The 18,434-nt window shown below is 52.3% G+C and overlaps 2 protein-coding genes across 6 annotated transcripts; both read right to left on the reverse strand.

Moving 5' to 3' along the window:
* Positions 1-4,692: 4,692 nt before the first annotated feature.
* Positions 4,693-10,010, reverse strand: LOC149911950 (zinc finger CCCH domain-containing protein 11A-like). Of its 3 annotated transcripts, XR_016462638.1 has the most exons (9): positions 8,344-10,010; positions 7,576-7,766; positions 7,164-7,287; positions 6,677-6,739; positions 6,344-6,430; positions 5,738-6,052; positions 5,588-5,637; positions 5,334-5,407; positions 4,837-4,876 (listed from the first exon to the last, which is right to left on the reverse strand). XR_016462638.1 is itself a non-coding variant. In XM_090132979.1 (8 exons), exons 2-8 carry the CDS (start codon positions 7,627-7,629, stop codon positions 4,820-4,822), a joined length of 774 nt encoding a protein of 257 aa, XP_089989105.1. In that variant the 5' UTR covers positions 7,630-7,738; positions 8,593-10,010; the 3' UTR covers positions 4,693-4,819. The 3 variants fall into 3 exon arrangements, 2 of the variants coding, with proteins under 2 accessions (XP_089989105.1, XP_089989104.1); XM_090132979.1 differs by lacking the exon at positions 5,588-5,637 and having other exon boundaries at positions 4,693-4,876; positions 7,576-7,738; positions 8,593-10,010; XM_090132978.1 differs by lacking the exon at positions 5,588-5,637 and having other exon boundaries at positions 4,693-4,876.
* A 1,716-nt stretch (positions 10,011-11,726) lies between these two features.
* On the reverse strand, positions 11,727-17,799 carry LOC149911951 (zinc finger CCCH domain-containing protein 11A-like). 3 transcript variants are annotated; one of them, XR_016462637.1, is made up of 9 exons: positions 16,133-17,799; positions 15,365-15,555; positions 14,953-15,076; positions 14,466-14,528; positions 14,133-14,219; positions 13,527-13,841; positions 13,377-13,426; positions 13,123-13,196; positions 12,626-12,665 (listed from the first exon to the last, which is right to left on the reverse strand). XR_016462637.1 is itself a non-coding variant. In XM_090132977.1 (8 exons), the coding sequence occupies exons 2-8, from the start codon at positions 15,416-15,418 to the stop codon at positions 12,609-12,611; spliced, it is 774 nt and encodes a 257-aa protein (XP_089989103.1). In that variant the 5' UTR covers positions 15,419-15,527; positions 16,382-17,799; the 3' UTR covers positions 11,727-12,608. The 3 variants fall into 3 exon arrangements, 2 of the variants coding, with proteins under 2 accessions (XP_089989103.1, XP_089989102.1); XM_090132977.1 differs by lacking the exon at positions 13,377-13,426 and having other exon boundaries at positions 11,727-12,665; positions 15,365-15,527; positions 16,382-17,799; XM_090132976.1 differs by lacking the exon at positions 13,377-13,426 and having other exon boundaries at positions 11,727-12,665.
* Positions 17,800-18,434: the final 635 nt, after the last annotated feature.

Below are 18,434 nucleotides of genomic sequence, written 5' to 3' on the forward strand. Positions count from 1 at the left end.
TCTTTTCTTTTTTATTTGCTGGCGTTCTCCACAGACTGAAGGACACAGGCTGAGAGGCCCAGGTGATCTGGAAGTGATTGAGTGCTGAACCAAGAGCTCCTTTCTTGGTGGCATTTATTCTGGTATTATAAAACCATAGAATGTCTTGGGTTGAAAGGGGCCTTAACAATTCCTTCCTAACTACCCGTCAAGAGAAGGGTTGCCTCCCACTAGATCAGGTTGCCCAGGGCTGAATCCAGCCGGGCCTTGAGGACCTCCAGATTGCCCTCTTTCTCTGTACCAGTGCCTTCCCACTCCCTGAGTAACTACGTTCCTGCTATTGTATAATCCAAATGTCTTGTCTCTTGGTTTAAAATGTTGCCCCATTTTGTATCACGTTCTTCCTAAGCAAAAAGTTGGTCTCTCTCCTGTTTATAAGCTCTCTTTAATTATTTAAATGCTGCAGTGAGGCTTCTCTAGAACTCTCTCCAGACTGACCTCAACCTATCTTCACATGAGAGGTGCTCCAGCACTCTGGTGGTGCTGCTCTGGACCCACTCCAACAGTTTCACATCCTTCTTGTGCTGGCAACCTCAGAGCTGGATGCACTACTCCAGCTGGGGCATTACAAGGGCAGAGTAGAGGGGGACAATTCCTTCCCTCCACTGCTGGGCACTCCTATCTGATGCAGCCTGGAACACAGTTGACCTTCTGGGCTGCGAGAGCACATTGCTGACTCACGTCCAGCTTTTCACTCATCAGGATTCCCAAGTCCTTCTCTGCTGCTGTGTCAATTGCACCCTTCAGCTTGGTGTGATCACCAAACTTGCTAAGGGAACACTTGATCCCATTGTCTATGCCATTCATAAAGATGTTACAGATCACCTGTCCAAAGGACAACATTCGTCACAGGCCTCCATCTGGACATAGGGCTGTAGATTTGACTTGAATATCCAGGAGTGTGTCTACACATCTTTTGGTTACATCTTTTGATTTTGATTTTCATTGCAGGGAAAGAAATTCTCTGGGCAGCCAGTTCCAGTGATCAGCAGCCTCCAGTAAATAAATTCTTCCCTGGACTTGGACGAAATGTTATGTGTTTCATCTGGATCCATTTGCCCCTTGTCCTTTTGCTAGGCATCACTGAGAAGAGCCTGGCTCCCACTTCTTCTGGCCTCCCCTCAGATGTTTATATACACTGTCAAGGTACGTCTCCTTGGAGCTTCTCATCTCCAGGCTGGACATGCCCTGCTCTCATAGCCTCACCTGTTAGGAAGGTGAACCCAGTCCACTTTTTGAAGCTCTTTGTTGGTCCTGTTTCATTAAGCCAGTGCTCCGTGTGTACTGGTGAGTGAGTGATGTTAGCAGTGCTGAACAGAGAGGAACAATCCCCTGCCTTGATCTGCTGGCTATGTTAGCCCTACTGCTGCCCAGCAGCTTTCAACCTTCTTTGCAGAAACAGCACATTGCTAGCTCATGGTGAGCTCGTTGTCCACAAGGAGCCCAAGTTCCTTCTGACAAAGCTGCAGGGAAGATCACAGTCAATCAATCCCCCTCCTGCACTGATGCAGGGTGTTTGTTCTCCCTGTGTACTGAGTCTCCTGTTCCCATAAAATAAAGCCCTGTTGCTGATAACCGCTGCACAAACAATAGCTGACATGCAGGACCTGTCCAGTGCCCAAGCCACTCCTCCTTACCAGCAGGACTGAGAAGAATATGACACTGGTCACTGTGATGTTTGGAATCAAACTCTGTAACCCAAGTAAGATTACAAAGCAGGTCTGGTTTATTCAGCGGTGTGTGTACACTGGGTGCAAGGGGGATAGATCCACATAACTTGCACACCATCTGGAAAAATTGTGCTACAGATATAGGTCAAACTAATACATAATCGATTGTTTTCCCGGAATTTGCATGCGTACTCGTTACACCCTCAAGAGTTCATTAGCATGCAGACCCACCCCTGTTGTGCGCATGCGGTGGGTTGTGGGATGAAGATTTGTTGTCTTCCTCATGAAGGCTTCTGACCTTTCTTGCTGTAAACTTCTGACCTTTCGGGGGGAATCCCTCCAAAGTGGTTTCTTCTAGCTCTGTGGACATCTCATCACCTCCCTGACAAATGTCTCTGTGTTGTACTCAAACCTTATTGGTGTGGCTTCATCCCCCTCACTATCCCAGACCCAGTGTCTGCCATCCCTTATTTTTCTAACAAGCTCTACATTCTTACTTCTATAAACTATCTCTAACTATTGTCCCTTCATCCCCCCTTGTTCTCAGTCACTGTGAAGCTTTCTTACATTTTTATGTTCACTTATGGGGCCCTTCTCACCTTTCAGGACCTGCCCAGGAAATTCCATTCCTAGATGGATATTGTCACATCCCGACAGATGTGATCAACAAAATCTCCATGTTTCTGTCCATGTCTAAGAAAGAGACACAGTCTTTTCTGGGTGTAGTGGTTTTTTGGAGAATGCATGTTCCAGACTGTAGCCTCACTGTAAGCCCCCTGTAGCAGGTGACTCCGAAGAAGAATAATTTTGCATGGGGTCCTGAGCAGCAGCAGGCTTTTGAACAGATAAAAGAGAAGATTGTGGTAAATCCCCCCCCGCTGTGAGGACAGAGCAGGTCCGAGACCGCCTCATGAGATTGAATGTGTACAAGTCTATGGGGCCGGATGGCGTGCATCCCAGGGTTCTGAAGGAGCTGGCTGAGGTGGTTGCCGAGCCGCTCTCCATCATATTTGAGAAGTCGTGGCTGTCTGGTGTGGTCCCAGATGACTGGAGGAAGGGTCACGTCACTCCCATTTACAAGAAAGGGAGCAAGGAGGACCCCAGGAACTACAGGCCGGTGAGTCTCACCTCTGTGCCTGGGAAGATGATGGAACAGATCATCCTAGATGACATGCTTGATCACATGAGGAAAGGGCGTGTGATCCGAGACAGCCAGCACGGCTTCACCAGAGGAAGGTCATGCTTGACCAATCTGGTGGCCTTTTATGATGGAGTGACGGCATCGGTGGACAAGGGAAAGGCGACCAATGTCATTTACCTGGACTTGAGCAAGGCCTTTGACATGGTCCCCCACCACATCCTTCTCTCCAAACCAGAGGGATGTGGATTTGATGGGTGGACCACTCGATGGATAAGAAACTGGTTGAAAGGCCGCAGACAGAGGGTGGCCATCAATGGCTCCATGTCCAGGTGGAGGCCAGTAACGAGCGGCGTCCCCCAGGTATCTGTCTTGGGACCGGTGCTCTTTAACATCTTTATCAATGACATCGATGACGGAATCGAGTGCACCCTCAGCAAGTTTGCTGAAGACACCAAGCTGAGTGGTGTGGTTGACACGGTTGAAGGACGGGATGCCATTCAGAGGGACCTCGAGAGGCTAGAAAGGTGGGCCCGGGTGAACCTGATGAGGTTCAACTCGGCAAAGTGCAGAGTTTTGCACTTGGGCCGGAGGAATCCCAAGCATCCCTACAGATTGGAAGGAGAGGTCCTTGAGAGCAGCCCTGTGGAGAAGGACCTGGGGGTCTTGATAGATGAAAAACTTAACATGAGCCAGCAGTGTGCCCTTGCGGCTCAGAAGGCAAATGGGATCTTGGGCTCCATCAGAAGAGGGGTGGCCAGCAGGGACAGAGAGGTGATTGTTCCCCTCTACTCTGCTCTTGTGAGGCCCCATCTGGAATACTGCGTCCAGGTCTGGAGCCCCCAGTACAAGAAAGACAGGGAGCTGTTGGAGAGGGTCCAGAGGAGGGCCACGAAGATGATCAGGGGACTGGAGCACCTCCCCTACGAGGACAGGCTGAAAGAGCTGGGCTTGTTCAGCCTGGAGAAAAGAAGGCTGCGGGGTGACCTCATTGCAGCCTTTCAGTACCTAAAGGGAGCCTACAAAGAGGAGGGGAATCAACTCTTTGAAAGGGTGAGTGACAGCAGGACAAGGGGAAATGGTTTTAAGCTGAGGGAAGGGAGATTTAGGTTGGACGTCAGGGGGAAATTCTTTACGGAGAGAGTGGTGAGGTACTGGAACAGGCTTCCCAGAGAGGTTGTGGATGCCCCGTCCCTGGAGGTGTTCAAAGCCAGATTGGATGGGGCCCTGGGCAGTCTGGTCTAGCATTAGGTGGAATGGTTGGTGGCCCTGCGTGTGGCAAGGGGGTTGGAGATTCATGATCCTTGAGGTCCCTTCCAACCCTGGCAATTCTGTGATTCTGTGATTCTGTGAAATCGCTAAATGGTGCTGCAAAAGAAGGCTGCAACAAGGGGCACAGCAATGGAGGGGTTGTGCACGAAGGAAGCAAAGCCTCATGCAAACTGGAGGGCTGCGGGGGGTGGCACGCTACTGGGGCCAAAGCAATGGGGGGGCGGGGTGGGGAAGGGGAAGCAGGAATGGGATCTGGTGGGGGGAGGAGGAGGAAAGCCATGTGGCTGAAGTGTGCAAGATGGGATGGTGCGTTTGCATGGCAGGTGGAAGGGTGGTGGGCTGCACTCGTGTGTGTGTGGCACAGGGGGTGGAGCAGAGTGCAGTGGCCAAGTCCTCCCTAGGCAACGTCAGGTGTCAGCAACAGCAGGAGAACCTCCAAGTTCCACTGCCTCCAAGAAGAACAATGCCAGGATGGCAGCTTGGTGGTCCGAAGCTGCATAGTTTCTACTCTGGACCAGCAGTAGTGCAGCAGCTCATGGAATGCCACTGGACAAATCAGGCCGTGCGCTCTTTGTCAATCTCTAATTGTGACTATTTTTTATTGACTACAACCAAACATGGAGTGCCAAGTTGGGTGGCACTCAGAACGCTGCCCTGTAACTCTGCGTGCTGCAGCCGCTGCCTTCTGATGCTCTTCCTCTCAGTCCTTCAGCTGCAGCTTCTGCATCATCTCCACAAGGGTGTTCATTGCGGATGACTGGAAAGAAATAAGGCAAGTATAGAGATAGGACAGAAACAATCTAGGGCGATCTCATTAAGAAAGTCTGATCAGTAAACCTTCCAGAACGGCCCCATGCAGCCCAGCACGTTCCTGCCATTCAGGTCACTGACATTCCTTCCCATAACACGCTGTCTATGGTAAGATTCATGCTCTGCTGGGGGAACGAGGTCCCAAAGGTCGCAGTGCCCGACATGGCAAGGCTCTTTATCACAGAAAAACCCTCCAGCCGTTACCAACAGTGTCCTTCTCAAGCCAGAGGAAGGCATCCAAGCTCCCCTAGGCAGCTGTCACTGACAGTGTGATTTCCTTAAACATACAGCTGGGTGTTTTTCTATTACATTGCTTGCCTTGGGATTCTGCAATATCTTTCATGTCTGACAGGCAGAGGCACTGAGAACAACAAGAGCCGTGTCTGTGCTCACCAAGGACTCACCTCTGCACGTGCAGCGGCAGCTCTCAGAGAAGCCTTCTTCAATTCCACTCTTCTCTCTTTTCGTTGTCTTCTTGCTATAAAGCAAGAATAAAACTGAATTCGTTCTGTCAGCAGCAAAACTGCAGAAACATGGGTACCATAAAAACAGATGGCAGAAAAAAGACAAAGGAAATTGGAAGCCTCTCAGTGAATGACATTTCCAGTGGAAAGGTGCAGAAGACTACCATGGAGTTAATGGAGTCGGGGTTACATACTGTGGCACCTCACTGCCTTTGGACTTTGTAGGCTTCAACTCTTTTCCCCTCTGCAGAGAAGGAAAAAGCAAAGCAAACCCTATGCAACTTCAGTGTGCTTGATAAGGGCAGCACCTACCCTACAGGGTGGGTACCACAGCACCTTCTTACCTCTTAGCTTGGAGCTCCGTGCTGCAGCAGGCCCAGGCTGTGCTGCTGGAGCCGGCACGCTGTCTCCGCTCTGACCCCTCGCTCTTTTGGTAGCAGGCAACTGCGCTGCTGTTTGCTGCTCTTCTTCCAAGCCCTTGCGTTTACATCCAGCCAGGGACTTGGAGACAGAGCGGGGGCACGCTGCAGGGGAAGGTCTTCTCCCTGAGCTGGGACCTGCTGTTGTAGGAAGCCCTCCAGCCTGGAGATGAGCTCTCTCAGAAAGGACTTCCTGCACCGCTTTCGTGTAGATCTTTCCATTGGGCTCAGCACCTATCTCTGGCAAGAAAGAAGAAGCAAGAAGATATAACAAGAGTCCAATACTACTTTCGGTCTGCAAAATGGGTCACAATGCTAGCACATCTCATCTGCAGTGTTCACAGTCACGGATCTTAGGATCGTGGATGAACTGTGGGTTTGTATTTCAAATCAGCACAGGAAAGGTAACTATAAGTCCCGGGGATTAAGACCCCAAGCAACACGCAGTGAGAACAGTCCCAGGAAGAACAGACAGAAAGCCTAGTTAGAAAGACAGTGCACCAAACCCAGATGCCTGTTGTGCGTCTGTACCTCTCTTGGGTGCCATGTCATGGTCTGTAGCTTCCCCCTGCCTTTCTGCAAGGCTGCGCTTCAGAGGAAGGCCACTGGCATCAGCTTCTGACAGAAAGGAAACAAGAAAGACATGAAGAACATCTCTTTGGAGGAAGACTTTAGCACAGTCAGACACAAATTTCTGGTCTTCAAGCATAGTTTCTTCCATTTGCCTTTCTGCTGATTCAACACTGTGCCATTTCTGCAGTCAACACAGATCTGCAGTGTCCTTTCCTCTCCATCACACACAGCCCTGCATGCAGCCCTATTTAGAGGCAGGTACGCACACCACAGCTCACAAGAGCTGCTTACCTGCGGAGGCTTTCCGCTTCCCCCCTTGCCCAGCACCATTCCACAGACGCGCAGGCTCCGTCCCTACAACAAAATACAATTTGCTGATTTAACAGAAACCAGTAGCCTGTAGAAGTATTGTCCTGTCAGACCAAATCCATCCCCAAAACAACAAAAAACCAAAAGTCTCATTCTTGCTCAGATGACAGCAGAAGAACCCCAGCCTCCCTGACAGCTCTACATTTGACAGAGCAGAGGTGCATCACCAAACAAAACACTATCAGGTGCAAAAGTTGAGACACATTTTGTGGCTCTAAAAGGAATTCACTCGACTCTAAGCATTTATATGCAGACTTCTGCCTCACTGCTGCCACCAACTGCCGCTGTCGGTCTCTCCAACACTTCCACAGTGGCTTATTTGACATCCCCTGCAGCACTGCACCCACTCAGAAGTAATACTCAAAATTCATTCCTCCATCCTTCATAACAGAGGCCTCAAGAAACTCACTTTTGCGTGGCAGTAAGGACGCTCTGTTCCCATCGCGTCCCTCTGCGCGCTGCAAGATGCGGTTGGATCTCCGGCAGCCTGCTGGCTGCTGCTCCCAAACACGGGGAAGCGCGCTGCGCTGCTTCTGGGGAGAGAAAGGAAGAAACGTCAGTGGGAACGGGCAGCCAAGGTTTGCAGAGAGGTTCCAGATTGTGCCAGAGATAGATTATCAGAGTGCTGAGAGATTAATTATCACTAAGGGAAAATACAGCCTAAGCCATGTCCACGTCATTAGCCCAGACTGTCAGCAGGGAGCGCAAAATCCAAGTGGTTTTTGAGGTGACAAAGGACCAGTAGGGCTCCTCCTGCTCCACCCCTTCCCTTAAACATGGGAAAAAGAAAGAAACATCAAGCAAAGGAAACCCAGCCATACCTTTCCTCTCACAGAGCAGGAATTAGAACCACGGTCATCTCCTTGCTGAGCCATGATGGCTGAAGTGTCAGAGGAAGACTTGCAAGGTCTGAGGGTTCTCTCCACAGGAACCTCCTTCGCTCTTAGAAGGAGCTGGCTTCACTCGTTCTTCAACTGCCTTGATCTCCGAGTTCTCCTTTTGGACAGGAACCCTTACAGAAAGTATCAGCAAGTGAAAAATCATGAGGAAGAAGCATTTTCCCAGCTTTCTTCTGCTACGCAATGTAGTCTCTTGAGGAGGGCAATGCATGGACCTCAGCTGTCTGCAAGAATTGCCCATCACTAGCTGCAGCTTGTGTCTGACTGCCATGGCTTCTGTCAGCAAGTGCCCCCAGGTCCCCTTTTCCCCCACAGGTGTGCTGACCGTCCATGTGCCCAGCTGAGCACCCGGCTCTCTGCCGTGACTTCAGCGCGGTTTGCTGAAACACCTGCTGGGTATGGCACACCAAGCAATCCATGGAGCAGTGAGACACAAGTTGCACTCTATGAAGTCTGCACTCTGCTTCCTTTTTTAGGTCTGACATGAAGGTGGGGGCCTGGCAGCAATTTTCCAGGGGAGGAATGACATTTCGTCATCCTCACCGAAACATGGGATGGAATCTCAAGAAGAACATGTTTCCTCTGGAAACAGCCATTCAGAAGGGCAGCGCTGGAGCTGAGAACTCCTCCCCAGCCCAGCTTTTCTGCTGAGACACCACTGGCAACCACCCAGCACCAAACCCAGCTCACCTGGTCAGCCTGCTCAGTCTGTGCTGTGCCCAGCTCACACACACCGCAGTGGTGCTTCCAATGGGCTCTCACAGGGTGATCTCTCTCAAGAAAAGCACAGAGCTCAGTCTCCGTGTGCAGCACGCTCACGAGAGCACCAGCTCTGCTCACCAGCTGTGGCACAAACGCTCCCACCCCAGCAACCATTGTGACCTCAGAGAGTGCCTGCATCACTTCTGTGCTTTCATCATAAGCAAAGGGAGTGGTCACCTCCTAGATCCAAATTTTAGGAAATCAACACCAGGGTCACCCAGTGGGGTGAATGGGGTTAACTGAATGGGGGTTAATTGAAGTAAAGCAACAGAGAAGTGAACATGACTCTTATGCAGCCCAATAAAAACTCAATATGGCCTCGTTGTGGTCAGTAGAGTCCCAGAGGAACTAGTAGGAACTGGGAGGAGTGCACACCAGTATAGACCAGAAAAGTCCAGTATGGCTAAGTAAAAACCAGTAAGGACCAGTATGGCCTCAGAGTGGTCAATGGAGTCCTATAGGAATCAGTAGAAACCAATAGGAAGGCACATCTGTGTGCCCTGGGGCCGGAGCTGGCCTGTGCCTCTGGCTTTGGGCCCCAGGGCTGGTGCCGGCCTCTCGGGCTGCAGATGTGGCTTTAGGCCCTTGGCCTGGTTCCGGCCTCTCGGGCTGTGGCTGCACCTTCAGGCCCCGGGGCCGGCGTAGGCCTTTGTGGCTGTGGTTTAGACCCGAAGCTGGTGCTGGCCTCTTGTGCCTGGCTTTAGGCCCTGGAGCCGGTGTCAGCCTTTCAGGCTGTGGATTGAAGTCCTGGGGACAGTGCCGGCTTCTCCAGCTTCGGCTTTAGGCCACAGCAGTGGTGCCAGCCTCTCTGGCTGTGGTTGTGGCTTTAGGACCTGGGGCCAGTGCAGGCCTCTCCAGCTGTGGCTTTGTCTTTAGGCCCTTGGCCTGGTTCCGGCTTCTCTGGCTGTGCTTCAGGCGCAGGGGCTGGTGCCGACCTTTCAGGATTTGGCTTTAGGCTCCACAGCTGGTGCCAGCCTGTTCGGCTGTAGATGTGGCTTTAAGCCCCATCTGGTCTGGTGCTGGCCTCTGTGGCTATAACTGTGGCATTATGGCCCAGGGCTGGTGCTGGGCTCTCTGGCTGGAGCTTCAGACTTCAGGGCCAGCGCAGACCTCTCTGGCTGTGGCTTTATACCCCAGGACTTGTGCCAGCCTCTCTGGCTGGGGCTGTGGCTTTATGCCCCAGAGTTGGTGCTGGCCACTCTGGCTGTGGCTTCAGGTCCTGTGGCCACTGCCAGTCTCTCTGGCTCTGTTTTTAGGCCTCAGGGCCAGTCCTGGCTTCTCTAGCAGCATCTTTAGGCCCCAGGACGTGTGTCAGCCTCTCTAACTGGACTGTGGCTTTAAGCATTTGGACTGGAAAGCACTCTATGGCCAGGCGCTGCTCAAATACTGGGCCTCCATTTCCTCCTGGGTATCCACACGTGCTCTGAGTCTCCTGCAGCTTTCTGCAGGGTTTGTAGCTTCCTGCTGAGGAGCTCCTCGTGTTCTTCTGCAACTGCCCCCCAACATCACTACTGCCTCCCCTGGTACCGTACTGGGAGATGCTTCAGAGTCCATTAGCCTGCACTTCCTTCCTCCCATCAGCAGCTGCTCCTACACAAACCTTCATTCACACTGGGATGCCGTCCACTTCTAGCACCAGCTGACCTGCAAGACAGAGGATTAGCACAAATGCAGAAGCCCAAGGCTGTGCCACCACCATGTGCTGCAGCCTTGGGAAGTCAGCTACAACTGCAAACTTTGTTAAAATTAAAACAGGCACCGTAAATTAAGTATGACTTCTGAACTGAAGTAATTGCCACAATCAGAAATAAATACTGAAATCGCTTACTTAACTGTAGGTGGTTACTACGAGTTCTTTGCCTCGGTCTTCACTTGCAGCCAGGACTCCAGTACTCCTTCCGTCCCTGAGCCCTGCATCCCTACACCTCTGGGTGGGGACTGGGGTGGTAAATCCCCCCCCGCTGTGAGGGCAGAGCAGGTCCGAGACCGCCTCATGAGATTGAATGTGTACAAGTATATGGGGCCGGATGGCGTGCATCCCAGGTTTCTGAAGGAGCTGGCTGAGGTGGTTGCCGAGCCGCTCTCCATCATATTTGAGAAGTCGTGGCTGTCTGGTGTGGTCCCAGATGACTGGAGGAAGGGTCACGTCACTCCCATTTACAAGAAAGGGAGCAAGGAGGACCCCGGGAACTACAGGCCGGTGAGTCTCACCTCTGTGCCTGGGAAGATCATGGAACAGATCATCCTAGATGACATGCTTGATCACATGAGGAAAGGGCGTGTGATCCGAGACAGCCAGCACGGCTTCACCAGAGGAAGGTCATGCTTGACCAATCTGGTGGCCTTTTATGATGGAGTGACGGCATCAGTGGACAAGGGAAAGGCGACCAATGTCATTTACCTGGACTTGAGCAAGGCCTTTGACATGGTCCCCCACCACATCCTTCTCTCCAAACTGGAGGGATGTGGATTTGATGGGTGGACCACTCGATGGATAAGAAACTGGTTGAAAGGCCGCAGACAGAGGGTGGTCATCAATGGCTCCATGTCCAGGTGGAGGCCGGTAACGAGCGGCGTCCCCCAGGGGTCTGTCTTGGGACCGGTGCTCTTTAACATCTTTATCAATGACATCGATGACGGAATCGAGTGCACCCTCAGCAAGTTTGCTGAAGACACCAAGCTGAGTGGTGTGGTTGACACGGTTGAAGGACGGGATGCCATTCAGAGGGACCTCGAGAGGCTAGAAAGGTGGGCCCGGGTGAACCTGATGAGGTTCAACTCGGCAAAGTGCAGAGTTTTGCACTTGGGCCGGAGGAATCCCAAGCATCCCTACAGATTGGAAGGAGAGGTCCTTGAGAGCAGCCCTGTGGAGAAGGACCTGGGGGTCTTGATAGATGAAAAACTTAACATGAGCCAGCAGTGTGCCCTTGCAGCTCGGAAGGCAAATGGGATCTTGGGCTCCATCAGAAGAGGGGTGGCCAGCAGGGACAGAGAGGTGATTGTTCCCCTCTACTCTGCTCTTGTGAGGCCCCATCTGGAATACTGCGTCCAGGTCTGGAGCCCCCAGTACAAGAAAGACAGGGAGCTGTTGGAGAGGGTCCAGAGGAGGGCCACGAAGATGATCAGGGGACTGGAGCACCTCCCCTACGAGGACAGGCTGAAAGAGCTGGGCTTGTTCAGCCTGGAGAAAAGAAGGCTGCGGGGTGACCTCATTGCAGCCTTTCAGTACCTAAAGGGAGCCTACAAAGAGGAGGGGAATCAACTCTTTGAAAGGGTGAGTGACAGCAGGACAAGGGGAAATGGTTTTAAGCTGAGGGAAGGGAGATTTAGGTTGGACGTCAGGGGGAAATTCTTTACGGAGAGAGTGGTGAGGTACTGGAACAGGCTTCCCAGAGAGGTTGTGGATGCCCCGTCCCTGGAGGTGTTCAAAGCCAGATTGGATGGGGCCCTGGGCAGTCTGGTCTAGCATTAGGTGGAATGGTTGGTGGCCCTGCGTGTGGCAAGGGGGTTGGAGATTCATGATCCTTGAGGTCCCTTCCAACCCTGGCAATTCTGTGATTCTGTGATTCTGTGAAATCGCTAAATGGTGCTGCAAAAGAAGGCTGCAACAAGGGGCACAGCAATGGAGGGGTTGTGCACGAAGGAAGCAAAGCCTCATGCAAACTGGAGGGCTGCGGGGGGTGGCACGCTACTGGGGCCAAAGCAATGGGGGGGCGGGGTGGGGAAGGGGAAGCAGGAATGGGATCTGGTGGGGGGAGGAGGAGGAAAGCCATGTGGCTGAAGTGTGCAAGATGGGATGGTGCGTTTGCATGGCAGGTGGAAGGGTGGTGGGCTGCACTCGTGTGTGTGTGGCACAGGGGGTGGAGCAGAGTGCAGTGGCCAAGTCCTCCCTAGGCAACGTCAGGTGTCAGCAACAGCAGGAGAACCTCCAAGTTCCACTGCCTCCAAGAAGAACAATGCCAGGATGGCAGCTTGGTGGTCCGAAGCTGCATAGTTTCTACTCTGGACCAGCAGTAGTGCAGCAGCTCATGGAATGCCACTGGACAAATCAGGCCGTGCGCTCTTTGTCAATCTCTAATTGTGACTATTTTTTATTGACTACAACCAAACATGGAGTGCCAAGTTGGGTGGCACTCAGAACGCTGCCCTGTAACTCTGCGTGCTGCAGCCGCTGCCTTCTGATGCTCTTCCTCTCAGTCCTTCAGCTGCAGCTTCTGCATCATCTCCACAAGGGTGTTCATTGCGGATGACTGGAAAGAAATAAGGCAAGTATAGAGATAGGACAGAAACAATCTAGGGCGATCTCATTAAGAAAGTCTGATCAGTAAACCTTCCAGAACGGCCCCATGCAGCCCAGCACGTTCCTGCCATTCAGGTCACTGACATTCCTTCCCATAACACGCTGTCTATGGTAAGATTCATGCTCTGCTGGGGGAACGAGGTCCCAAAGGTCGCAGTGCCCGACATGGCAAGGCTCTTTATCACAGAAAAACCCTCCAGCCGTTACCAACAGTGTCCTTCTCAAGCCAGAGGAAGGCATCCAAGCTCCCCTAGGCAGCTGTCACTGACAGTGTGATTTCCTTAAACATACAGCTGGGTGTTTTTCTATTACATTGCTTGCCTTGGGATTCTGCAATATCTTTCATGTCTGACAGGCAGAGGCACTGAGAACAACAAGAGCCGTGTCTGTGCTCACCAAGGACTCACCTCTGCACGTGCAGCGGCAGCTCTCAGAGAAGCCTTCTTCAATTCCACTCTTCTCTCTTTTCGTTGTCTTCTTGCTATAAAGCAAGAATAAAACTGAATTCGTTCTGTCAGCAGCAAAACTGCAGAAACATGGGTACCATAAAAACAGATGGCAGAAAAAAGACAAAGGAAATTGGAAGCCTCTCAGTGAATGACATTTCCAGTGGAAAGGTGCAGAAGACTACCATGGAGTTAATGGAGTCGGGGTTACATACTGTGGCACCTCACTGCCTTTGGACTTTGTAGGCTTCAACTCTTTTCCCCTCTGCAGAGAAGGAAAAAGCAAAGCAAACCCTATGCAACTTCAGTGTGCTTGATAAGGGCAGCACCTACCCTACAGGGTGGGTACCACAGCACCTTCTTACCTCTTAGCTTGGAGCTCCGTGCTGCAGCAGGCCCAGGCTGTGCTGCTGGAGCCGGCACGCTGTCTCCGCTCTGACCCCTCGCTCTTTTGGTAGCAGGCAACTGCGCTGCTGTTTGCTGCTCTTCTTCCAAGCCCTTGCGTTTACATCCAGCCAGGGACTTGGAGACAGAGCGGGGGCACGCTGCAGGGGAAGGTCTTCTCCCTGAGCTGGGACCTGCTGTTGTAGGAAGCCCTCCAGCCTGGAGATGAGCTCTCTCAGAAAGGACTTCCTGCACCGCTTTCGTGTAGATCTTTCCATTGGGCTCAGCACCTATCTCTGGCAAGAAAGAAGAAGCAAGAAGATATAACAAGAGTCCAATACTACTTTCGGTCTGCAAAATGGGTCACAATGCTAGCACATCTCATCTGCAGTGTTCACAGTCACGGATCTTAGGATCGTGGATGAACTGTGGGTTTGTATTTCAAATCAGCACAGGAAAGGTAACTATAAGTCCCGGGGATTAAGACCCCAAGCAACACGCAGTGAGAACAGTCCCAGGAAGAACAGACAGAAAGCCTAGTTAGAAAGACAGTGCACCAAACCCAGATGCCTGTTGTGCGTCTGTACCTCTCTTGGGTGCCATGTCATGGTCTGTAGCTTCCCCCTGCCTTTCTGCAAGGCTGCGCTTCAGAGGAAGGCCACTGGCATCAGCTTCTGACAGAAAGGAAACAAGAAAGACATGAAGAACATCTCTTTGGAGGAAGACTTTAGCACAGTCAGACACAAATTTCTGGTCTTCAAGCATAGTTTCTTCCATTTGCCTTTCTGCTGATTCAACACTGTGCCATTTCTGCAGTCAACACAGATCTGCAGTGTCCTTTCCTCTCCATCACACACAGCCCTGCATGCAGCCCTATTTAGAGGCAGGTACGCACACCACAGCTCACAAGAGCTGCTTACCTGCGGAGGCTTTCCGCTTCCCCCCTTGCCCAGCACCATTCCACAGACGCGCAGGCTCCGTCCCTACAACAAAATACAATTTGCTGATTTAACAGAAACCAGTAGCCTGTAGAAGTATTGTCCTGTCAGACCAAATCCATCCCCAAAACAACAAAAAACCAAAAGTCTCATTCTTGCTCAGATGACAGCAGAAGAACCCCAGCCTCCCTGACAGCTCTACATTTGACAGAGCAGAGGTGCATCACCAAACAAAACACTATCAGGTGCAAAAGTTGAGACACATTTTGTGGCTCTAAAAGGAATTCACTCGACTCTAAGCATTTATATGCAGACTTCTGCCTCACTGCTGCCACCAACTGCCGCTGTCGGTCTCTCCAACACTTCCACAGTGGCTTATTTGACATCCCCTGCAGCACTGCACCCACTCAGAAGTAATACTCAAAATTCATTCCTCCATCCTTCATAACAGAGGCCTCAAGAAACTCACTTTTGCGTGGCAGTAAGGACGCTCTGTTCCCATCGCGTCCCTCTGCGCGCTGCAAGATGCGGTTGGATCTCCGGCAGCCTGCTGGCTGCTGCTCCCAAACACGGGGAAGCGCGCTGCGCTGCTTCTGGGGAGAGAAAGGAAGAAACGTCAGTGGGAACGGGCAGCCAAGGTTTGCAGAGAGGTTCCAGATTGTGCCAGAGATAGATTATCAGAGTGCTGAGAGATTAATTATCACTAAGGGAAAATACAGCCTAAGCCATGTCCACGTCATTAGCCCAGACTGTCAGCAGGGAGCGCAAAATCCAAGTGGTTTTTGAGGTGACAAAGGACCAGTAGGGCTCCTCCTGCTCCACCCCTTCCCTTAAACATGGGAAAAAGAAAGAAACATCAAGCAAAGGAAACCCAGCCATACCTTTCCTCTCACAGAGCAGGAATTAGAACCACGGTCATCTCCTTGCTGAGCCATGATGGCTGAAGTGTCAGAGGAAGACTTGCAAGGTCTGAGGGTTCTCTCCACAGGAACCTCCTTCGCTCTTAGAAGGAGCTGGCTTCACTCGTTCTTCAACTGCCTTGATCTCCGAGTTCTCCTTTTGGACAGGAACCCTTACAGAAAGTATCAGCAAGTGAAAAATCATGAGGAAGAAGCATTTTCCCAGCTTTCTTCTGCTACGCAATGTAGTCTCTTGAGGAGGGCAATGCATGGACCTCAGCTGTCTGCAAGAATTGCCCATCACTAGCTGCAGCTTGTGTCTGACTGCCATGGCTTCTGTCAGCAAGTGCCCCCAGGTCCCCTTTTCCCCCACAGGTGTGCTGACCGTCCATGTGCCCAGCTGAGCACCCGGCTCTCTGCCGTGACTTCAGCGCGGTTTGCTGAAACACCTGCTGGGTATGGCACACCAAGCAATCCATGGAGCAGTGAGACACAAGTTGCACTCTATGAAGTCTGCACTCTGCTTCCTTTTTTAGGTCTGACATGAAGGTGGGGGCCTGGCAGCAATTTTCCAGGGGAGGAATGACATTTCGTCATCCTCACCGAAACATGGGATGGAATCTCAAGAAGAACATGTTTCCTCTGGAAACAGCCATTCAGAAGGGCAGCGCTGGAGCTGAGAACTCCTCCCCAGCCCAGCTTTTCTGCTGAGACACCACTGGCAACCACCCAGCACCAAACCCAGCTCACCTGGTCAGCCTGCTCAGTCTGTGCTGTGCCCAGCTCACACACACCGCAGTGGTGCTTCCAATGGGCTCTCACAGGGTGATCTCTCTCAAGAAAAGCACAGAGCTCAGTCTCCGTGTGCAGCACGCTCACGAGAGCACCAGCTCTGCTCACCAGCTGTGGCACAAACGCTCCCACCCCAGCAACCATTGTGACCTCAGAGAGTGCCTGCATCACTTCTGTGCTTTCATCATAAGCAAAGGGAGTGGTCACCTCCTAGATCCAAATTTTAGGAAATCAACACCAGGGTCACCCAGTGGGGTGAATGGGGTTAACTGAATGGGGGTTAATTGAAGTAAAGCAACAGAGAAGTGAACATGACTCTTATGCAGCCCAATAAAAACTCAATATGGCCTCGTTGTGGTCAGTAGAGTCCCAGAGGAACTAGTAGGAACTGGGAGGAGTGCACACCAGTATAGACCAGAAAAGTCCAGTATGGCTAAGTAAAAACCAGTAAGGACCAGTATGGCCTCAGAGTGGTCAATGGAGTCCTATAGGAATCAGTAGAAACCAATAGGAAGGCACATCTGTGTGCCCTGGGGCCGGAGCTGGCCTGTGCCTCTGGCTTTGGGCCCCAGGGCTGGTGCCGGCCTCTCGGGCTGCAGATGTGGCTTTAGGCCCTTGGCCTGGTTCCGGCCTCTCGGGCTGTGGCTGCACCTTCAGGCCCCGGGGCCGGCGTAGGCCTTTGTGGCTGTGGTTTAGACCCGAAGCTGGTGCTGGCCTCTTGTGCCTGGCTTTAGGCCCTGGAGCCGGTGTCAGCCTTTCAGGCTGTGGATTGAAGTCCTGGGGACAGTGCCGGCTTCTCCAGCTTCGGCTTTAGGCCACAGCAGTGGTGCCAGCCTCTCTGGCTGTGGTTGTGGCTTTAGGACCTGGGGCCAGTGCAGGCCTCTCCAGCTGTGGCTTTGTCTTTAGGCCCTTGGCCTGGTTCCGGCTTCTCTGGCTGTGCTTCAGGCGCAGGGGCTGGTGCCGACCTTTCAGGATTTGGCTTTAGGCTCCACAGCTGGTGCCAGCCTGTTCGGCTGTAGATGTGGCTTTAAGCCCCATCTGGTCTGGTGCTGGCCTCTGTGGCTATAACTGTGGCATTATGGCCCAGGGCTGGTGCTGGGCTCTCTGGCTGGGGCTTCAGACTTCAGGGCCAGCGCAGACCTCTCTGGCTGTGGCTTTATACCCCAGGACTTGTGCCAGCCTCTCTGGCTGGGGCTGTGGCTTTATGCCCCAGAGTTGGTGCTGGCCACTCTGGCTGTGGCTTCAGGTCCTGTGGCCACTGCCAGTCTCTCTGGCTCTGTTTTTAGGCCTCAGGGCCAGTCCTGGCTTCTCTAGCAGCATCTTTAGGCCCCAGGACGTGTGTCAGCCTCTCTAACTGGACTGTGGCTTTAAGCATTTGGACTGGAAAGCACTCTATGGCCAGGCGCTGCTCAAATACTGGGCCTCCATTTCCTCCTGGGTATCCACACGTGCTCTGAGTCTCCTGCAGCTTTCTGCAGGGTTTGTAGCTTCCTGCTGAGGAGCTCCTCGTGTTCTTCTGCAACTGCCCCCCAACATCACTACTGCCTCCCCTGGTACCGTACTGGGAGATGCTTCAGAGTCCATTAGCCTGCACTTCCTTCCTCCCATCAGCAGCTGCTCCTACACAAACCTTCATTCACACTGGGATGCCGTCCACTTCTAGCACCAGCTGACCTGCAAGACAGAGGATTAGCACAAATGCAGAAGCCCAAGGCTGTGCCACCACCATGTGCTGCAGCCTTGGGAAGTCAGCTACAACTGCAAACTTTGTTAAAATTAAAACAGGCACCGTAAATTAAGTATGACTTCTGAACTGAAGTAATTGCCACAATCAGAAATAAATACTGAAATCGCTTACTTAACTGTAGGTGGTTACTACGAGTTCTTTGCCTCGGTCTTCACTTGCAGCCAGGACTCCAGTACTCCTTCCGTCCCTGAGCCCTGCATCCCTACACCTCTGGGTGGGGACTGGGGTGGTAAATCCCCCCCCGCTGTGAGGGCAGAGCAGGTCCGAGACCGCCTCATGAGATTGAATGTGTACAAGTATATGGGGCCGGATGGCGTGCATCCCAGGTTTCTGAAGGAGCTGGCTGAGGTGGTTGCCGAGCCGCTCTCCATCATATTTGAGAAGTCGTGGCTGTCTGGTGTGGTCCCGGATGACTGGAGGAAGGGTCACGTCACTCCCATTTACAAGAAAGGGAGCAAGGAGGACCCCGGGAACTACAGGCCGGTGAGTCTCACCTCTGTGCCTGGGAAGATC

This window comes from Phasianus colchicus, unplaced genomic scaffold, assembly GCF_987193195.1.
Source record: "Phasianus colchicus unplaced genomic scaffold, bPhaCol1.hap1.1 HAP1_SCAFFOLD_49, whole genome shotgun sequence".
Classification (NCBI taxonomy): domain Eukaryota; kingdom Metazoa; phylum Chordata; class Aves; order Galliformes; family Phasianidae; genus Phasianus; species Phasianus colchicus.